Raw genomic sequence first — 22476 nt, 5'->3', positions numbered from 1 at the left:
AAACTATCAATGAAAATGAATAAAGGGGCAAGTTCAATATGACATGCCAAGGAACTAATGTATAGTAGTGGACACATAATTTTGAGACAAGGTAGATTTGGGTTCTGATTCTCAAATTAACACCTATCTTTTGTTACCAAATGGCATGTACATATTACCAATTTCATCTGTAAACTTCATAATGAGAATAAATGAAAGGAATGAAATGTCAAGATCTGACAATTGGTAATTTTTGCCTTATTTCTTACTTTCTTGGGTGTCAAAATCACAAGTCAGTCGAGGTATCATTAAATGGCAATATTGACCACGTCACTAACATAAAGACATGTTTGAACTGAACCTTCTCTTTTATAGGCCTTCCTCTAAAAGACAGGAGGTCAAGAAACAGAACCCAGAAGACTAGGCTCAGAACTGCTACTGTCATTCTGCATGCAGTGCTAGAACCTATCCAGTTCCTCATGTCTTCTTGGAATTTGTGGCTGCTCTTCAGTAAAGACTTTCCCTACACAAATATCAAATTAAATAGGGTAGGCTGATAAATAAGAATAGAGAAAATGTTTTATTCTTTTCTGACCACTGTTGGTCTGTGGAGTTGCAGTCAACAAAAGCACTACTAGATTTCACTTTTCCTGACCCTTATGAGGTATCCAGACGATATTTTCCATTCCATATCAATACTGCTAGGATACTTCATTTCCTATTTTACCATATTTTTCAAGTACTTAAAGGAGCCAATTTCGTACCTACATAGCGTTCCACGTCCATCACTGAAAAGGCAGGTGAAGGGAGCCTGAGTCCAAGGTCATCTAACTTGGGGACCATAATAGGAACATCAAATCCATGTTTCTCCAGGTATCTTTGTGTCAGCTGACTGCCATGCATCTTCACAACGATTTCATCGGCACTAAGAAAAACACAATTGTCACTTTTATTGATAAGCAGTTTATTGGATACTGGACGGTGGTGGCGCACGCCTTTAATCCCAGCACTTGGGAGGCAGAGGCAGGCGGATCTCTGTGAGTTCAAGACCAGCCTGGTCTACAGAGAGAGCGTTCCAGGACAGGCTCCAAAGCCACAGAGAAACCCTGTCTTGAAACAAAAGTTCTGTGGTAATGAGTTAACAACGAGAAAGAATGTGGAAGCGTTTATATCAGTTTTTTCTACCTAATTGTCCTCTTAAAACTTTCATAGAACCTACAAAGTAAAATTCATATTTAATTAATAAAATAATAGATCATATGGGAATGTAAAATACTGGATTCAGTACAATAGTTATGGAGTGAGGCAAATTATGCATTCATATGAAAAGGTACTTATGATATAGACCATAAGGGCAAACAGTATATAATACCATTCATAACACAATCACATCTTTAAAGAAACACACACACACACACACACACACACACCCCTATAAACATAAAAGTTTCATGGAGAAAGAAAAGCTCAAAAGACTTACATTAAGTCTTAAAGAGGGGATTATGAAAACCCATTCAATTTATTTTATGTAAATTATATCAACTATGTTTAATTCAATACTTATTATGATTTTACTGTGGTTTAAATAACCAAAAGCTTATGGAGTTAATCAAAAGTAGCCCTTTAGTTAACAGCAATAACAGTCTGGACGTTTGTGACCAGCTGTAATCTATTCTCATGTTTATGTTAGCAGAAAAGTATAAGAATTACTAATGATTTAAGGGTCACAAATCTTTGAAATAAGTCAAAGCCATCTCCTTTCCCTGAAAAGCTGTATACCCACAGACACTAATTTGCATAGATGGTGTTGGAAGAACATAAAACCTCTAAGACCTGTAAATAGGCCCTGAGTAGAAGTCTAGGGCTAGGCCCCAAATAAATCAAGCACTGCCCAATAAAAAGGAAAACAAGCAAGCTTCCTTCTACAACTTGGGAACTAGTAACCGACAGCTTGAGAATAAGACTCTTAATTCAACAAAATCATGTGGAAACACTGTTTCATATATTTTCTATTTCTCAGCCAACCTGAGGAAGGCAAATGTGGATGGTTTTTCATTGTGTTTCAGTTTTAGGACTAAAAGATGGTGAACAGAGGAGCAAAGAAATCTTAAAGTCAGAGGGAAAAATCTCAGGGTTTTCATTTCAGGATCTGAAAGAATTCCCTAACAGGCTGAACTGGATACTGTGAAGTTAAACTGTGCTCCCCTCTTTAACAAGCTGAGATATGATCTGGGTAAAGCCTATTAAGCATTATCTCTTTAAACAGATGTCAGGCAGTGAGTAGGAAATGATCAGAATTAGCATGATTAATGCTTCATACTGCTGTGACTCTCCCTTAGCCTAGACAACTCAAATACACTCCATTATTTTCCAGAGTCAAAAGCTCAGACCTGATGCCATCAGAGACTAAGCAATAGCCTTGCATGCTTCTGGTGGACCCAGGGCATAGGCAGCTGACAGCGATTTGAGAAAACTGAAGGTGCAAATCAGGAAAGGTGAGAAAAAAGAAAAAAAACAGTGGTCGCATTATCAGGAGTCGGAAATGAGAACTGCTTCAAATCAGTGTATTTCCAATTCTGGGGATGAGTATTTTTACATGGTGACCCAATTTGCATGCATATGTATGTATCATAGCTCTATGAAACTAAGCCTAGTTACTCCTATGACTTGTATGATAGTTTCTACTTCAGAGAAAAAAGTGAAAAGCCAGTTGACACCAATGGCATGACACCATCTAAGTTTGAAAGACCACGTTCGATAACTCCACTTTACTAGCCAATGCTGTTAACGTGTGTGAGGCAGAGCATGCTCCCTACCTTGGGAAGGCTCGAGAGCGCAGTTCTCTAACGAAGGCCCTGGTCCCAGCCTGCACGGGCCTGGAGCCGTCGTCCACCTCTGTGTAGTCATGTCTGTGCCAGTTCCTCCTCTTTTTCACTGAGGTTGCAGAAGTCAGGAATGAGACACGTGGTAACTGGAAACACTATGTGCTGTCTAATTGTTATAGTCTACATAGTCAGAACCAACAACTGCAGGTACAATGAAAACACTCACGTCTTTAGTTGCATTCCCAGGCCACAAAAGAAAATTTTACAAAAGCTAATGCTGTAATTATAAATAATTAACTGTGGGTTTTTAAAAAGCCTGACCATTATTCAAAATAATTAAAGAATTAAAAGCAGCAAACGAAGTCTTTTATTTATGCACATTTAACCATACTATAACGTTTCCAAATTGTTTAAAAGTAGTTTATTAAAACAATGAGTCATACTATGATTAATCAAGAGTATATCTAAGAGTTTAAAACAAGATTCTCAAGTAACTAATTGTGAGTAGATCTTCAATACAGAAGAGGCTAAGAGTCACCCCACACTTTAAATGTCCCAAGAAAACTTCTGAATGACAGTTGAATCTTCCTAGGAAATTCCAGTAAGGTAGCCTGTGTGTTATTATTTCTCACTGGAAACCACTCACACAGTGGTGGAGAGATGCTCAGCAGATAAGAACACTTGCTGCTCTTGCAGAACACTAGTGTTCAGTTCCAACCACTGACAGCAGGTTGATCTCTAATGACCTCTTTTCCGGCCCCTCAGGCACCTACACAGGTGCACATACATATTCACACACACAAACACACATAAAAATAAAAACAAATCTTTAAAACCACTCCCAGCCAGGTGTTGGTGGCACACGCCTTTAATCCCAGCACTCGGGAGGCAGAGGCAGGAGGATCTCCGTGAGTTCGAGACCAGCCTGGTCTCCAAGAGCTAGTTCCAGGACAGCCTCCAAAACAATACAGAGAAACAACAACAAAAACCATTCCCATAATTCAAGAGCATCTTAGTGTAGGTTCCCCTCTATTATACACAGATATAAAATTTATTTCATCTGGTATCACATTTTTTATACAATTTTCTTGTTTTATTAGCATTTTCTCCTTATTAAATATTCAAAAGCAATTTAAAAGCAGACAACAATTTCAAGGTATAGATGTGCCATGTTATAATCATTTTTGATTCTTAAGCACAGTGGTGGTGTAAATGAGAATGGTTCCCAGAGGCTAATGTATTTGAGTATTTGGTCCCTAGTTAGTGGAACCACTTGGGAAGGACGAAAAAGTGTGGTCTTGTTGGAAGAGCTTTGTCATGGGGGGTAAGCTTTGAAGTTTCAAGACTGCCAATTCCCAGCGCACACACTCTCTGTGCCTCATGGCTGTTCATCAAGATGTGAGTGCTCAGCTGTTACTTGGCTCTGCCATTGTGGACTCTAACCCTTTGCAACTGTAAGGCAAACAAACCCTGTCTTCCATAATTGCCTTAGTCATATTGCTTCACTGCAGTTATAGATCAGTGACTAAGACAAGCACTTCATCTGTTCTCAATCTTTCTTCATATACCACTGTAATTACAGACCTGTACATAAATCTATCTGTTATTAATTGTTCAAGATAAATTTCCAGCAGTGCGAGAAGAGAGTGTGGTGTTTTGACTGAGATGGCCCCCAGAAGCTCGCACACTTGCTCCCCAGTTGGTGGCTGTCTGGGATGGATTAGGAGGTGTGGTCTTGTTGGAGGCGGAATGTCACTGGTAGGTTTTAAGCCTCCCATTATTCCCAGTATGCTAATCTCTGCCCCCCTGCTTAGGAATAAGATGTGAGTTCAGTTGCTGTTCAGCCACCTGCTGGAACTCCACCATAATTAACAGTAACCCTCTGGAACCATAAAGCTGATTAAACTTCTTTTATAAGTTGCCTTGGTCATGGAACTTTGTCACAGCAACAGAAAAACTAATGTAAACAGCACTATTTTAAAGATAATTTGTTATAAACTGCAAAACAGCCTGCAGGAAAGTGGGAGTAATTCATAGTCCTACCATATAGGTAACTCTGTGTTAACAACAGGCCATCATCATTTGAAAAACTAAACAACAAAAAAGCTGCCCATTTGCTAAGTGAATTATGATGCTGCCCATCCCCAAACCAGGGTCTCTTTACATAATACTGGCTTTCCCAGAATTTACTACAGAGACCAGGCTAGTCTTGAACTCACAGTGCTGCCTCTGCCTCCCAAGTGCTGGGATTAAAGACATGTGCCACCAGGCCCAGTCAGATATTCTATTTTTTTATTTTAATTTTTGCAGAGCACAATAATCAGTAAAATATACTCGATTTTGTCATCTGATAGCTATGGATCCAAACTATAGCTCTGACAAATAACTACACAGTATTTAATTAGATACTTTCTCTTGTATCTCATACAACTTTGTTGCACATATTGAAGGAGATAATATAGGTCAATATTTACTCACTATAAAATCTGGCATATGATAACCTACCAGAAGACCACAACTTCCTTTAATGTGCTGACTTAAACATTAAGAGAAACATGCAACTGTCCTGTTGGCCACCAAGCTTGAAACATAAAATCATTCGCAGCTGAATTTTTCTAAAGAGGAAGGCAGTGAAGGGATAGTAAGTAGAAGTCACAGGGAAAGGGTGACTTGCATGTGCCTGAGGAGCACACAAAGTATATATTCAAATGCTGAGCAGCTTTCTGCTTTAAAATCAAGTTAATTCCCAACCACAGAGTATAGTCTAATGCACCTTACTAAGTGGGTATTACAGTGTCTATTATATCTATAATAAAGACATCTGGAATATTCTGATAGGAACAGGAAATCCTGATTATCAAGAAACAATAGCAGAGGGAAAGAAATCAAAAAGGATCACCCAAGTTGAAGTGGATGGTGAAGTATGGGGAGGTGAGCCTTGTATCAAGACAAAACAGATTCCTGCATCTTGGGCATCTTCCCTGAGTTGGATGCATGCCCACAAGATGGCCAATGCCTGGTATGAAGCTCTTGAAGAGCCAAGTAATAGGCAAGCTTTTCTCTGGAGCATCACTATTCAAAGTGTGGGTTACAATCCACTATGGTCTATGCAATTAATTCAGTAAGTGTGATAAGATTTTAAAGAGGTAATATATGGAAAAAATAGACTGTATCGCTTAAAGTAGTACTGGCTCTTAGTAACTCAGTGTTTCATACAAATAAAATAGATATTTGAATTTTACACCAAAACTGATATAAAAGTTAGTTGTTCTGCCTGAAATAATAATACTGTACTATTTACTTCTTCCTGACCAAAACATATTTAACTTATATACAACATGCATCAGTGTTACACCAAGCAAGATTCATGTAACAATTTTACCGGGTGTCTTGAATTTAAGTTTTATACTGTATACTACGAAAACAGGTAGCCTGTATTTGACATAAACTATTCTTATACATTACTGCAGCTTAAATTCCATCTTTTATAAAGAGATTATGAAACTTATTAATATTTCTAATAAATGATCAGCCTAACTGTTACTAAGTCTCTTTTACATGTTATTTTCATATAACAAAATTTTTACTTAGAATAGTACAAGGGGGGAAAAGTCCATATTCAAAACAAAGAGGCTATAAATTACTTACATACCACCCACAGTTTATGGACGTACCCTCAGTCAAAGGCTCCTTCTTGTTTTGCTTTGTATGTTTTTGCACCCCTGGCTGGCCTGTTATATAAACTAGGCAATCCTTGAACTCCCAGCGATCTGCCAGCCTCTGTCTCCCTAGTGCTGGAAAGGGAAGCTGTGGGGACAGGCTTTGATGATTTGGGTGCTAGAAATTGAAATCTGAGCCTTAGCCTTTAATAGCTGAGCTATCTCTCCAGCCCTCTTTCTAGTTTTAAAATAAAGTCTACAGTTTCCCTTTAATTTTTTTTGTTTGTTTTTTTGTTTTTATGAGACAGGGTTTCTCTGTATTGTTTTGGAGGCTGTCGGTCCAGCCCGGCCTCGAACTCACAGAGATCCGCCTGCCTATACCTCCGGAGTGCTGGGATTAAAGGCGTGCGCCACCACCACCCGGCCTTCCCTTTAATTTTATAAACACAAAAAGTATAGTTTGCAGTCAAAAATTTATAAATAAATAGCTACATGCTAAAGCCTTACAATGATATCTCAATTTCATCTGTGGAAGTATCTGTGAAAGATCAAATATGAATATTCTTTTGTTTCTAATGCTGGTATTCTCTAGACCAGTGGAAGAAAAGGATTCCAGCCTTTACCTTGTCCTCTTTGAAAAGACTGTCACCAGAGACCTGCTCTGGTCTTATCCTCATCCCTCTCTATCTTTCCGTGGACAGTATGGGGAATAAAGGAATTTTAAGCAGATACTGAACTTGGTTGTCAAAGAGTAAGTATATGCAACATTTTACCTATCATTACCTTGATTTTCTCCCAAATACACAACGTGCATCTGCCTATTAGAGTCAAATCTTAACTCTGTATACTGCTCTAATACAACATGATATTATTAGTCACAACAGGTTTCCAGAATGAGGTTAGTTTTCCTTTGCCATGCTTTGTTTTTTGTTTTTTTTTTTTTAAGATGTACTTAAATTTGAGAGCTCTCCATGAGCAATTAAAAATGTTAGTGTTGGGGGGGCTGAGGAGGGGTGGGAGGGAGAATTGTGGTTGGAATGCAAAATGAAATTTAAAAGAATAAATTTTTGAAAAGTGTTAGTATTTTTCTCCCTTATTCTTGTGGCATATTTAATAATTCAAACAAAGGTTTATTATCTGAAATCCTAGAACTTGGGAGGCAGAGGCAGGAAAATCAAGAATTTGGGGCCTAACCTCCAGGTGGTGGCACAGCCTTTAATCCCAGCACTGGGTTGGGGAGGACAGAGCCAAGTTGATCTGTGAGTTGGAAGCCAGCCTGATCTGCAGATCAAGTTTGAGGCCAGCCAGAGTTACACAAAGAAACCCTATGTTGAAAATAAAATGAAACAAAAATAGATAGATAGATAGATAGATAGACAGACAGACAGACAGACAGACTGACTGACTGACTGATTTGGGGGCCAGTATAGGCTATATAACCAGACTGCTTCAAATTTATTTTTAGACAAAAACTGTATTGTATTTTCAATGATATCTCCCCTACAGCTCTTGGTAGTATAGTGTTTATTAGAGTATCATAAAATTACCATCATTTACATGCTACATTTCAAACATGTAATTTTTACTTAAGCATCTAGTACTTACTCAAGGAAGAGCCATGTAGAAGTGCGCAGTTTGGGCAGTGATACAAGTCGATGTCAACAGCGTGATGTTCTTCTACACCAACACAGCTAAGACAAAGACAAACCAAAACAAAACATGAATGAAAAAACTTCATTTAATTATTATAAGGAAATGTCTAGACTTGAGGTGAAAAATGTACAAGAACTCAAATAGCAATTTTGAAACATTTACAAGAATAAATTTTATTATCCTCTCTCTCCATACACTTGCTATAATTGTGGGTGAGAATATATCCAAATGTACATCAAGCTATTCACTTTTTGCAGCAGTGGAAACATAAAAAAATAACACATAAAACCCTCAAGCACTATGTAAATGTCATCTGTTCTGAAATTACTGTCAATAAGAAGAGTCAAAAGGTAAACCATAATGAGATTCTGAACATTAGTTTCATTGTAACAATGAATGTACTCCATAATGTAATTTGTGGATTATAGAATTTGCAAACAGAAATGTATACTCTTAAATGAATGTGTTTGAAAAAGGAAGACCGGCATTATTGAGCTAAGCATATACGCCTCAAAACATTACCAAGAGTATCAAAACAAACCCTTAGAACACAAGTCCCATCAAAATTTCAGTTACATTCTTCACAGAACTAGAAAAGGCAATCCTAAAATACTATAAAAACACAAAAGGAGCCGGACAGTGATGGGGCATGCCTTTAATCCCAGCACTCGGGAGGCAGAGGCAGGTGGATCTCTGTGAATTCGAGGCCAGCCTGGTCTACTGAACGAGTTCCAGGACAGCCTCCAAAACAATACAGAGAAACCCTGTCTTGAAAAACAAAAAAAAAAAAAAACAAAAACCACATGCAATATACACCAGATTATCTACCTATATGCAAATGGCTATTTATAATAGTCTATCAACAATAAAATTACAGTATATTCTCATAGAATTCCATACATAAATGAATATTCAATGAAGAACTACAGCCCTACACAATGAGCAAATAAATTCTACAAATTAGGGGCTGGAGAGATGGCTCAGCATGTTTTGGGTTTTTTTTAATTGTTTATTTTTATTCATGTGCATTGTATTTTTGCCAGCCTATATGTTCCCATGAGGGTGTTGGATACTCTAGAACTGGAGTTACAGACAGTTGTGAGCTGCCATGTGGGTGCTGGGAGTTGAACCCAGGTCCTCTGGAAGAGCAGCCAATGCTCCTAAGCTCTGAGCCGTCTTCCCAGCCCCGGCTCAGCAGTTTATAAGAGGTTGTGTTGCTCTTAGAGGGGACCCCAATTTGGCTCACAGCACCCATGTTAGACAGGTCACAAGTCTCTTAATTCCAACTCCAGAGATCCCCTCTTCCAGCCTCTCTGAGCAGTACACTCAAATGCATAAACCCACACACAGACACACAATTTTTTTGTAATTCTACAAATTAACCCATTACGTTTCTTTTGTTGTTGTTTTTTGGGGGGGGGGGGTTCGAGACAGAGTTTCTCTGTATTGTTTTGGAGACTATCCTGGAACTCACTCTGTAGACCAGGCTGGCCTCGAACTCACAGAGATCCGCCTGCCTCTGCCTCCCAAGTGCTGGGATTAAAAGCGTGCACCACCAACGCCCGGCTCCCATTATGTTTAAAAGGAGAAAAATAAAGAAAAGGGACGCAGCCAGGTGTCATGGCACACGCCTGCTATCCCAGCACTGAGGGTCACCCGCTCAGGGCCATCTTGGGCTATGTAGGGAGACTGTTTTAAGAAGAAAAAATTAAGATAGAAAAGAAGAGTTGGCTGGGCACAGTGGCATACACCTTTAATCCCAGCGCTCAGGAGACAGAGACAAGTGGATCTCCGAGTTCGAGATCAGCCTGGTGTACAGAAAAAATTCCAGGCCAGCCAAAGCTACACAAGGAAACCCTGTCCTAGGGGAGGAGGAATGGGAGAGGCTGAGGAGATGGCTCTGCAGTTAAGAGCATGGCTCTTGGAGAGGATCCAGGCTCCGCTCCCAGCACCACACGGTGGCTCACGGCCATCTGTAACTCCAGTTCCAGGGGTCAAATGTCTTCTTCTAACCTCTATGGACAGCTGGCATGTATGTGGTATAAATCATAAAGCTGAAAGTTCAAGTGTGAGATTAGAACATAATAGTGTACATCTCTATTCCTGACACTTCAGAGACAGAGAGGCAGGAGGACTGTCAGAAGTCCCAGACTAGCCTGGGTCTCTACAGTAAGTTCCGTATCATCCACTCTAAGACAAAGAGACCCTGACACACCCACACACCCACACACACACCCACACACACCCACACACAAAATCAGATGAGGTTGGTTAGCACTGAGCAGCTAAAATGGGATATATAAAAGATCACTGTAAATAAATGAGATTATGTGAGAAATATCTCTGTATGCAATGCAAGAGCTCAAAACCAGACTAGCTGAATTTTGAAAGTGAGGCTCATTAGGTATAATAGATTCTCTTTTTTTTCTCCCACCCCCCTTCTTTTTTTCACCATAGGGTTTCTCTGTATTGTAACCAGAAGTTTCTCTCCTGCCCACCAGTTCCTGAATAACCACTCAGAGGCTTATATTAATTACAAATATTTGGCCAGTGGCTCAGGCTTTTACTAACTAGCTCTTACAACTTAAACTGACCCATTTCTATTCATCTGTGTATCGCCACAAGGCCGGTGGCTACTACCTTACACCTTGTTTCTCCAGTGACTGCTGGCATCTCCCAGACTCCCCAAATTTCCCTGTATCATTGTTTGGATTTCCTTCTGGCTCTGTTCTGCCTGGTTACTGGCCACGCCAGCTTCTCTACTAACCAATGACAATAAAACATATTCACAGCACACAGAAAGGCATCCTATATTACTGTATAACAACCATGGCTGACCTGGAACTCTCTTTGTAGATGAGGCTGGCCTTAAACTTACAGAGATCTGCCCCCCTCAGTCTCCCAGGTACTGGGATTAAAGGGGTGCACCACCACAGCCTGTTTGTGTAGTAGATTCTCTACTCCCAACCAGACAGAAACTTAAACCCATAGAAACCCACCTAGCAAGCACTTCTAGAAAGATGTGGATTGTCTTGTCTGTCCTTGCCCTGATTTGACTATCACATTTCTTCTCCTTTAAAAAATGATGGTAATATCAAAAGAATTAACTAATATGTTCTGGAAAACCTAAACTGGCTCATATCATCAACTCATCTACAAACATCTGAAGTACATAAAGGTGACTCCCACAATACTGAGGGAAAGAGGAGGCAGGGGTATTCCAACTAGTTAAAGGCATTTAGGGCAAAATTTGACTATTCTCAAAACTTCACAAGTTCCCTCTCCAGCTTCTCACACCACCTCACTCCATTTATCTGCCTTACTAAAATGCAGTGAGCTAGCGTGGTGACGCACATCTCCAACACTAGCATTAGCACAGCTGAAGGGAGGGTCAGAAGTTCAAGATCATCCTTGATACACAGTGAGTTCAAGGCCAACCTGGGTTACATGAGACTGTCTCAAAAAGCACAAAATAACATATATTTTTTTTAAGATTTATTTATTTATTATGAACACAACACCCTGCCCCCATGTATGCCTACACATCAGAAGAGGGCACCAGATCTCATTACAGATGGTTGTGAGCCACCGTGTGGTTGCTGGGAATTGAACTCATGACCTCTGGAAGAGCAGTCAGTGCTCTTAACCTCTGAGCCATCTCTCCAGCCCATAATATATACTAAGACATAAAATATAACACCAGTGATGTGTTCTACTTTTGGCTAATTCCCATCAACTAGCAGAACACACCTAAACTGATTTAGAAACTTAGCAAATTTGGTCACTCAGAAACAGTCAGTTTGGTGGTTGGAAAGACACCTAGGGTTAAAAGCAGTTGCTGCCCTTGAGGACCCAGGTTCGGCCCCCAGCACCCATATGGAGGCTTACAACTATCTATAAGTCCTGTCCTAAGGGATCTGACACCCTTTTCCTCTGTGGGCACCCATACATGTGCATAGTACACTTTTATACATGTAGGCAAAATGAATACACCTGAAAAAAAGGTATCTTTAAAATAGTAAATTTGGTAAGTGACTAAATCTGGAAAGGCACATTTAAATTAATCATACAAACTATAATTTTAGAACTAAATGTGATGTTTCACAACCAACACACTCTTCTATCAAGCCTACCCATTTCTCCCTCCTTACTGCTCACTCAAAGAACCCTACATCGCTCTAAGAAACAGTAAGAGAAAGAAAGACAGCAGGACTCAGGAGACAGATGCACAACTCTGAAAGCAAAGTTTTAAGGTGTTTTTTAATCTGGCACAAAACCTTTAGTTTCTCCTTTATTTCTCTTTTTAAACTTCCCTTTCCATAACAAACTGTCACGGTTTTCCTAACAACAGAAAACTCAACTGTTTACTAGACCATTGTATATGTGTGGGGAATGAGGGGTCTTGCAGGGTGACAATATGACCTTTGCCAAATAGTTTCCATCAATGAACAACCTCACTGTCATTTGGTGAATGGAGTGGTGACAACTTTAGCAGTTTATATTGTCTTATCTTCTGAAATTGTTGCTTAGTTGGCTCTGGGGGTTGGGAGAGTAGGGAATGGACACTTGATGTGAACAGAATTGAATTAATGACTACAATGCACCAGGGTCTGCCAAACATTTTCCTCTCTTAGACAAAGCACCCGTCTAAATTCTCTACTCTGGGAGCTGTAACAGTGGGTGGTCAAATTCTTTTAAGAGCCTATGACAGTAGATTCCATTAGATTGTACTCTTTTCAAATCATCTTTCCATTTGTCGCCAAGTAGCCTTGCTCTCATCTTTAAAACCCAGAGCAAATTCTTCCTCCTGGACATAAGCATCCACATGGAACATCCTTCCACATTTTACTGATACACATTTCTATTTTCTAAATTCAGTTCCCTAGGACTTTTGTTATTAATTAGTCACAGATTCTACCCAAAAGTCAAAGTTGTAATAGTTTTTAAAACTTCACTCACTCAATTTGAAACTAAAGGCAATAATTTGTATAAAAACAAGGATTCTTCTATATAAATTTTCATCTTTCTTCAGGTGATAGAGGGTTGTGGTAGAGAAATGTAAATGTTTTAAGTTCAGTAAAAGTTTTTACCTGGATATCCAAAGTTCAACAGCTTTAGGCTGAAGAAATGGCTCAGTAATTAAAAGCACTCACTGGCTCTTGCAGAGGATGGGTCAGTTCCCAGCATCCACATCCGATGGCTCACAACCACATGGGATTTCTAGTTCCAAGGGTGCAATCCCCTTTGGTCCTGTGAAGGCTACTCTTGGTTGTCAACTACATCTAGAATTAACTAAAATCCAAGTGGCCCTGTGAGGGATTTTTTTCTTAATAATTTAATCCAGCTCTTTTGAGGAGGGAATGTCCAGCTTTAATCTGAGCCACACCTTCTGATTGCAGCTTTTATAAAGGATATGGAAAAAGGAAGCTTGCTCTGCCTGCTTGATCTCTCTCTCACTGGCCAAGTCCATTCTTTCACTGGCATAATTCTTTGGGATTCTGGCCTATACAGAAGACCAGTTGAAACATCCAGCCTTGTGGACTGAACAACTACTGGATTTTTGGACATTCAATTAATATAGATAACCACTGTTGGATTAGCTGGACCACAACTTGTAAACCATCCTAATAAATCCCCTTTGGGTGGGTGGGTGGACAGATGGACGGGCAGGCCGACAGAGAGGCATACAGATAGACGGGTAGATGGGTGAAATGAATGGATGGATGGATGGATTGATTCATTCTAATAGCCCCTGACAACACACTCACACTGGTAGGGCATGCGTGCACACACACACACCCAAAAAAAAAAAAGTCACACAGGCACATACATATATACATAAACAAAAATAGGTAAATACATCCTTTTTAAGGTTCACCAGTTCATCTAAAGCGTGTGGCTATCTAATTTCTTGACTTTGGCATTTATTTAACACAATCAGGACTGACTGAGTTACCGTGTACCCTAGTGCCCCCACGCGACCATCACCAGAAGAAAAGAAATGGTCATTATTTATGGTGAGCTAACTCCAAGCACAGAAGACTGTCTACAGCTCCATCTTATCTCCTTTCACGTTTCAGTTCTGGAATCAGCTTAGGTCTTAGAACAGTTGCGGGCATATTGCAAACTAAATCTCCCCTTTCCACTACTTCTCACAATATGAAACACTACCCTACCTTTAACAGCTGGGTTCATGTTTCCAAGTGTCCCACAGCTTCCCAACCAGCTACAAACATCTTCACAAATGAGGGTGAAAAACAAAAGACAATGTAAAAACAACAAAGAAATTAAAGAAAAAAGAAAATGGGGGGAATCAATAAGTGAATTTTGATATAAAATACCCTCTTAAAAGATGAAAATATGGCTGGCATAGTCTACTGACATTCTATAATGAGTATGTGAAAATAGGATGATTCACATGTTGATACCTTAGGTATTCGCTTGTTGAGCATAAACAATGTGCTTGCGTTTTGGCTGCCCATGCCCAGCACTGAGCACAGAGACCAACCAATACAACTGGCAATGGAGCTTATGAATCAACTATTCTCTATGGAGATACCCATAAAAGTGCTCCAGAGGAGGAAACGCTTCCAAAGTAGCCAAGAGGTTGTGTTTTTCACTGCCCTGAGGTCTTCCCGCTAATCACTCTACCCTTCAAGCTAACAGTCCTTACTCTGCTTTAACAATCTGCAGCCCCTCTCCAGTCGCCTCTTGTAAAGTACGCTGTGAATGAGAGGACAGGTAGGTCACTAGCAGAGACACGAATACAAGAATCTCTTCTATCTTGGTACTACAGTGAAAGATGTGTAGAAAGGAATGTTTTATAGAGCAGTTAGGTGGTATAATTTGTCACCTGCCCTCTGTCATCTTTGGTCTAACCCCACATACACACACCTCCTGTAATAACAGAAAGTAAAACAGCAACAGATCCTGGAGGCTGAAAAACCTTAGTTATAGCTGATTCCACCACACTATGCCTCTTTCATGCTGCTGACCATGTATTTTAGTATGTTTTGGTTTTCAATTTTTGGTTTTATGTGACTGAAGATACTTAGGATCATAAGCAGGTGTCTACAAACTCAACTGCATTATATATCTTTTTAATATCACTTATTTAAAGATTTATTTTATATGTGTGGGTGTTTTGTCTGCAAGGGTGCATATGCATCATGTGTGTGCGATGTCTGAAGTCCAGAAGAGGGCACTGGATTCCCTAGGACTGGAGTTACAGACAGCTGTGAGCAGCAGGAACCAGACTCGGGTCCTCTGGAAGAGCAGTAAGTGTTCTTAACTGCTGAGACATCTCTCTAGCCCCTAATCTTTATTTTTTTTTCTCCTTGTGTGTGGTATAGGTGTCTGCAGAGACCAGAATAGGGTGTCAAATCACCTGGAGATGGAGTGACTGTAGCCACCTTGAGTCCTCTGCAAAAATAGCCAGTGCTCTTAACCTCTGAGCCCCTCAACCATGTGCTTTTGACTAATGGTTTCTATGTAGTCATTAACAAGGAAAAAATGTAAAAGTTTGTATAAATCTAGAAAATAAATGAAATGCTTGAAATAACATTTAAAAAACAAAAACAAAAAACTGTTTCTAACCCCTGTAACATTCACACTGTGACTCTTAACGCCCATAACCCATTAGAATTCCCTGTGGCCAACTGTCACCAGGCAGCCTTTCCAAAGAAGGAAGAAGTTCAATAGGAGACATGAGATATCCCAGAAGCAACAAAATCCATGTCCCCACACTTGTATGTGTGGAAGGAAGTACAGTAAACAGTTCTGAAACATCCAGGAAAAAGTGAATGGATGTTGAACGGGTGTGTGTGTGTGTGTGTGTGTGTGACAACTTTTTACTACACTACCTTCTACAACTGAAATTTGCATTGTGCACTATTATTTAAAGGGGGTGGGAAGACAAGTCTGCAGAGTGTTTAACATGCAAGCATGAGGACTAGAGCTAGACACCCCACCCAGAGCCCACATTTACAAAGCAGCTAGGCAGTGCTCAGGGGCGGACACAGCAGCCCTGGAGTCCACTGACCAGCCAGTCTGGTTCAACGACAAGCTCCCGTGAGAGAGCCTGTCTTATTTAAGTGAAGGAATGGTTGGAGAAGATACTCAATATCAGTATCAGACACAGGAACTAACATGTACACATACACACGAAACCACATTCCTAAGCCCCACCTTCAATCTACAGGGAAAAGTTAATTGGTAAGCCAATAATCTTTATTCTTAACAAGTTCCCCAGGTGATTCTTTTACAGCCAGCTTGGCAGGGAATGGCACTGGGGGACTATTAATCCAAAACCCTACCAGAGTGGATAGTACAATGTCAATTCACAACCAATTTCTATGAAAACTGTAACTGCAATTAGATGTTAGGCTCCATACCGCTAATGTTTCATATATAATTCAGCATTCGCTACCCAGACCTATCTACACAGGTCCAGTCAATCCCGACAAAACATGTGTTGACTGACACAAAGCAGGAACACTATAGATTAGGAGGTGCCAGTCGGGACCACTATCCTCCATCGTGTTTAATATGCATCGTGCTGGTTGTGTTAGTGCGCACCTTTAGTCCCAGCACTCCTGGAAGCAGAGGCAGGTAGACCTCTGCGTTTAAGGCCAGCCTGGTCTGCTTAGCAAATTCTAGGCCAGACAACACTACATAGCCTATATCTTAAAAATAGAAAATACATTTTATAAATATAAAAGGGAGATGAAATACAATGAATGTGAAGGGGAATAAACTGATTAATTTTTTTCAGGTTCTTTCTCTGAAAGTTGATTATTTTTGCTGATGAAGTGGGATTTAACATTTTTGTTTTTTTTTCTTTCTTTCTTTCTTTTTGTTTTTCTTTGTTTGTTTCAGTTTGGTTTTTTTGAGACAGGGTCCCACTATGTAACCTTGGCTGGTCTGGAGCTCACTATGTAGACCAGGCTGGCCTCAAACCACAGAGATCTGCCTGTCTCTGCCTCTTAAGTGCCGGAATTAATTTTTTTTTAATTTTCTAAACTGCAAGTTTAGAAACAGGGGGTCCCTACTCAATATATATTTATGTAAAATATCTGTCTTCTTTTTTGTGTGCCTATATTATCTTTATTTTCCCAAACATTGTTAATAAAAAGAATACTGATAGGTAAATTATAAATAGAAAGAAATAGGGGGTGTTACTATTTATGGTTGATTTTGTGTATTTACTTATTTACTTACATACTAGTTTTAATTTGAAACAAGGCCTTACTATATAGCCCTGGCTGACCTGAACTTGCTATGTCTCAAATGAACAGAGATCCAATTACCTCTGCCTCACAAGTGCTGGGATTAAAAAGTGTGTACCACCATGCCCAGTTTTTCCCCCCTTTTGAGAAAACATCTTACACTATACTATATAGCTCAAGCGGACCTCAAACCTGTTGACAATTCTTCTGGTTCAACCTTTTAAGTGCCGGGATTATAGGAATGAACTACCATGTCTGGCCATAAACAAAGTTTTTAAAATAAATGATAGCCATTATAAGCAGTTATAAACAGTTGCAGTCTCATTTCTATTGAGTACAGAGTATTATACTATTGAGTAAAGAAAGAACAAATATGCCGGGCGGTGATGGGTCACGCCTTTAATCCCAGCACTCGGGAGGCAGAGGCAGGCGGATCTCTGTGAGTTCGAGGCCAAGCTGGATCGACAGCCTCCAAAACAATACAGAGAAACCCTGTCTCATAAAACCAAAAAAAAAAAGAAAGAAAGAAAGAACAAATATATTTTCTAGAACCAAGTGACACCTACTGAAAGCTTAATATACACGAAGCTAAGAGATGACACCCTGAAATAAAAGACAACAGCAAGTAGACTTTTCTAAATCAATTTGGAATTCAGTCAGCTACAAAGGATAGGCATCAACTAAAAGCAAACAGATCTGGTCCTTCTCATCCGTAAGGAACAGTCCCAAGGCAGTTTCCTAAAAGCAAACAGATCTGGTCCTTCTCATCCGTAAGGAACAGTCCCAAGGCAGTTTCCTAAAAGGAAAGGCTGAGTCAAGCAAAAGCATTCATGAGTGAATTTTCTGTTAGAACACCAACTAAGGTAGCATTCCACATTGGGTAAGGAAACAATACCTGTAGCATGCTTCTCCATTTTGGAAAAAGAATAAGGCAAATAGAGTCTAGAACATGGAAATTTTGACATATCCATAATAAATATCCCTGCATGGTACTTCACATATGACCCAGGAAATCAAAGAACTTCAGTCTTTTAGTGATATTTTGTTTATGATCTAACAAATAACGCTTGCCTAAGGATCAGAGCACAGAGCTAGCCACACTAGTTAGCCATAGAGGCCAGGCAGTGGTGGCTCACACCTTTAATCCCAGCACTCCGGAGACAGAGGCAGACAGATCTCTGTTAGCTCAAGGCCACCCTGAGCTATGTGAAATTGATCCAGTCTGAAAGAGAAACAGCTTACACAAAGGTGACCTCAGCACTTGGGATCCACGCCTTTAATCCCAGCACTAGAGAGGAATAAAAGGTGGGAGGAGACAGGAGCTCAGCGCAGTCTGACGTTTGGTGGAGACAGATGCCGTCTGGAGATGCAGCCTGAGGACAGGGTCACCCCTTTGGTCTGAGCATTGGTAGAGGTGAGAACTCTCTGGTGGCTGGCCGCTTTGCTTCTCTGATCTTCAGCTTTTAACTCCAATATCTGTCTCTGAGTTTTTATTATTAAGAACAATTAGAATTCATGCTACCCTGATTTGTCCTGCAAATATCAGACAGTTCTATTTAATACATGCAAGTCAAGGCAAGATATAAAGTATATAACATTAAGGAAAACTTTTTTACTTAATTATATCTTGGAGCCACTCAAAAGATAAGCTGTCATTATAGGCTCAAGTCCACTGGGTAACTGTTAATTTCCACTAGAAAGCCAAATGATCATAAGCTGTGTGTACACAGCAGCTGTGACGGTTACTCTTCATTGTCAACCTGACACTTGTCCAACCACCCAGGACACATGCAACTGGACATGTCTGAAGGCATTCTCTGGAGAATTAGCAAAGGGAGAGAAGCCCACTTTCAAAGAGGTGGCACCTTAGAGCAGGAGGTCCCAATGCAAAAGGGGCCAGGGAAAATGTGATTACATGAGCATGTCTTCACCGTTTCCTGTCACTGTCACTGCCGTCGGACGCTAGCTTCCTTGCTCTTCCAAAGCACTCTGACACTAGACTTTCCAGAGAACTTGCAGGCCTCCAGCCCCAGACTGCCACTGCAGAGACATCCAGCTTTGTGAACGGAGTAACTCCTGGGTTCTCTGTGCCTCCAGCAAACAGAGTTATTGCTGGACTCCTCAGCCCCTACCGTGTTAACCAATCAAATAAGTCCCCTTTAAGAACATATTTACATTCTACTGGTTCTGGTTCCTCTAGAGAATCCTGCCTAATACAGTACAGCAAGATCATAAAAAAAAAAAAAGCACATTAGGCCAGTGAGATGGCTTAATAGTTAAAGTGTGTGTTGCACAAGCCTGATGACCCAAGTGTAATCCCCAGAACCCATGTGTAAAAAGCTAGATTTTAGCAGCATGCATGCAACTATAACTCCAGCCTCCTCCATGAGATGGGGGCGGATAAGGAAAGAGGCTCAAGCCAACAAGATGGAAGGTGAGAACCAATCTCAAAAACTGTCCTCTGACCTCTTCACACACTGCTGATGTGTGTGGGGGCTCCTGCTCATTTTCTCCCCCGACGCCCCACCACACACACATAAATACTATTTTTAAATAACCACATAAGCAAAACTATGCAAAGCTATCTCGATACTCAATGGTGGAAACCATGATTACTCCATGACCTTTATACTGTGTCCAACCTTAGAAGTGCCTGGGTGTGTGGTGCTGCTGTTTGACTCCGGCTCCACTGGATCAGGAGCTGCCTCTGCCTCACATGTGAGACTGTCCCCTTAAATAAAATGATTTAACTTAAAAAGTGTTCATATTGCTGCTACTTAGAGGAATGAACAGCAATAAAACGAATGCATCTTTCACCGACTAGGAGTTCAAACCCTGTACTTGTAAGTGTGTCTTCACTAAGTGACTGACTTCATCTGGAGCCCTTGGAAAGCAGCGTCAGGTTTCCAACAGTGTTTCCTCACTCTGTCACTCCATTTACAACCAATCTGACCTCGCTTCCATGGGCACTGTTTGGTTTGTTTGTTTTTCCCTTTGCTGTGCTATCCTCTTAACTGAGTGTTTTTCTCCATTATCCAATTCAGCAGTATCTCACTTGTGTGTCTTACCGGAGGCAAGGAGGCAGCATGTTGACACACTTGCTACCCTTGTGAACTGAAGGACAGATGCATGTCTCTGCTTATGCAGTGACTGCAGAAGTGCGTACTGGAGAGCCAAGTCTGTACTCACAGGCAATTACCGTGACTGCAATCTGACTCCTAGGGACTAGTATTATTTAACTGCACCATCCAACAGACGCTTGCACATATCAAATGGTTGCACAGGGAGGACTGTCTGAGTTCTAGCCTGGCTTCCTTCAGTGAACTAACTGCCATGTAGAGCCATAAGCCTTTAAATAGACAGGCCCTTCCCTCTAAGCTGCTTTGGTCATAGTGCTTCATCCCAAGCTGGCCTCAAGCACACTATGCGGCAGAGGATGGCCTGGACTCTGAGAACCCTGTCTGCAGGTGGGTACCACCACTCCCGGGTTACGTGGCACAGAGCATTCAAACTCGGAGATCCACACGCTAGGCAAACACTGGCACCTGACTTACATCTCCAGCTCCAGTAAGATAGCAAGATATAAATGTAACCAAAAACTCCAATCTTCATATGCACAAACAATAACCAAACAAATAAGAAAACCCCATTTAAAACAGTAATGAAAAAAACTAAATACCTAGAAATAATCTTAAGAAATGAGCAAAACAGTTGGGCAGTAGTGGCACACACCTTTATCCCGGAACTCAGGAGGCAGAGGCAGGCGGATCTCTGTGAGTCTGAAGCCAGCCTGGTCTACAGAGCGAGTTCCAGGACAGCCAAAGCTGTTACACAGAGAAACCCTGTCTTGAACAAAAACAAAAAACACAAACAAAATGAGCAAAATCTACACAAAAGAAATTTAACACACACTTTACTTAGAATGATTCAACATTATACAATGTCAGCTTACTGTTAAATTTATAAATTTAACGTAATCTCAATAAACAGCACTAAGTTTTTGATAAAATTAGACAAGCTATGAGACTAGAGATGGCTGAATGGGAGCATTGCTGCTCTCCCCACAGAGTCCTCAGTGCCCGCACTGGCCTGCTTACAACAGCCTTAACTCCAGCTCCACCCCTCCCCTGGCCTCCTTGAGCATACACACATATCTTTTTTTTTTTAATCTTTTTTTTATCTATTTTTTTTAATTTTATTTTCCAGTTTAAATTTAGATAAGAAACGAGGTTGCTTCACAAGTCAGTTCCAGGTCCCTCTCCCATTCCCTCCCCTCCTCCCGTGCCCTCCCCCCAAACCCCCCCCCGTTATCCCCTCATTCCCCCAGGGAGGGTGAGGCCCTCCATGGGGGTGTCCATAGTCTGTCATTTCATATAGGGCAGGGCCTAGACCCTTCCCCAAGAGTTCAGGGTGAGAGTGCACCTCACATTGTTCTATGGGAGTCCAAAGTCCGTGAGCATACACACATATCTAACAGATACAGAAACGCACATAAATATGTTTTAAAAAGTAGTCTTTTCAAAGAAAAATTTAGGCAAGTTAATACTCAAGTTCATGTAGAAAACTAAATCTGTAAGAACAGTCAGAAAAACCCTGAAGACAAAAGAAGCAAGACGACAAGTCTGGCCTTCTCAGACTTAAAAACATACTATGAAATTGTGTGCTGCTGCTCCAGAAACAGACAGACTAGTACAACAGAATGCATAGAAATAGAATCAACCATACATGGAATTTTCAGCCATGTATATTGGATGGCAAGGATTTGGGTATCTCAAACCACTGGAGTCAATAAGGACTTTCTAAAACAGATGTATCTATTTGTATATTATTCACTCATTCATTTATTCATTCATTTTATGGGTTTTGTGTGAGCCTCTGTGTGTATGTATGTATGTGTGCACCACATGCATGCCTGGTGTCCAGAGGCCAGAAGAGGGCCTGGGATCTCCTGGAATCACAGGCAGTTGTAAGGTGCCACAGCGGGTGCTCGGAACTAAACCCTGGTCCTCTACAAGAGCAGCAAGTGCTCTTAACCACCGGGCCACCTATCTCTCCAGTCCCAAGATTTCTTAAAGCTTCGTTTTCACTACTTTTAACTATTATTTGTAGGTGTGTGCACATGTGGATTTGGGT

The 22476-nt window shown here is 40.6% G+C and overlaps 1 protein-coding gene across 1 annotated transcript in view; it reads right to left on the bottom strand.

Moving 5' to 3' along the window:
- Positions 1–22476, bottom strand: part of Kdm7a (lysine demethylase 7A) — a 62775-nt gene that overhangs the window by 30836 nt on the left and 9463 nt on the right. Inside the window, exons 2-4 of the mRNA XM_040728498.1 lie at positions 8069–8154; positions 2796–2913; positions 744–904 (exon numbers count right to left, since the gene is read on the bottom strand). Coding sequence (XP_040584432.1) covers positions 744–904; positions 2796–2913; positions 8069–8154 — 365 coding nt within the window. The remainder of the gene's footprint in view (positions 1–743; positions 905–2795; positions 2914–8068; positions 8155–22476) is intronic.

Source organism: Mesocricetus auratus, unplaced genomic scaffold, assembly GCF_017639785.1.
Source record: "Mesocricetus auratus isolate SY011 unplaced genomic scaffold, BCM_Maur_2.0 Super-Scaffold_100019, whole genome shotgun sequence".
Lineage (NCBI taxonomy): Eukaryota > Metazoa > Chordata > Mammalia > Rodentia > Cricetidae > Mesocricetus > Mesocricetus auratus.
This window is presented reverse-complemented; position numbering and strand designations above follow the sequence as displayed.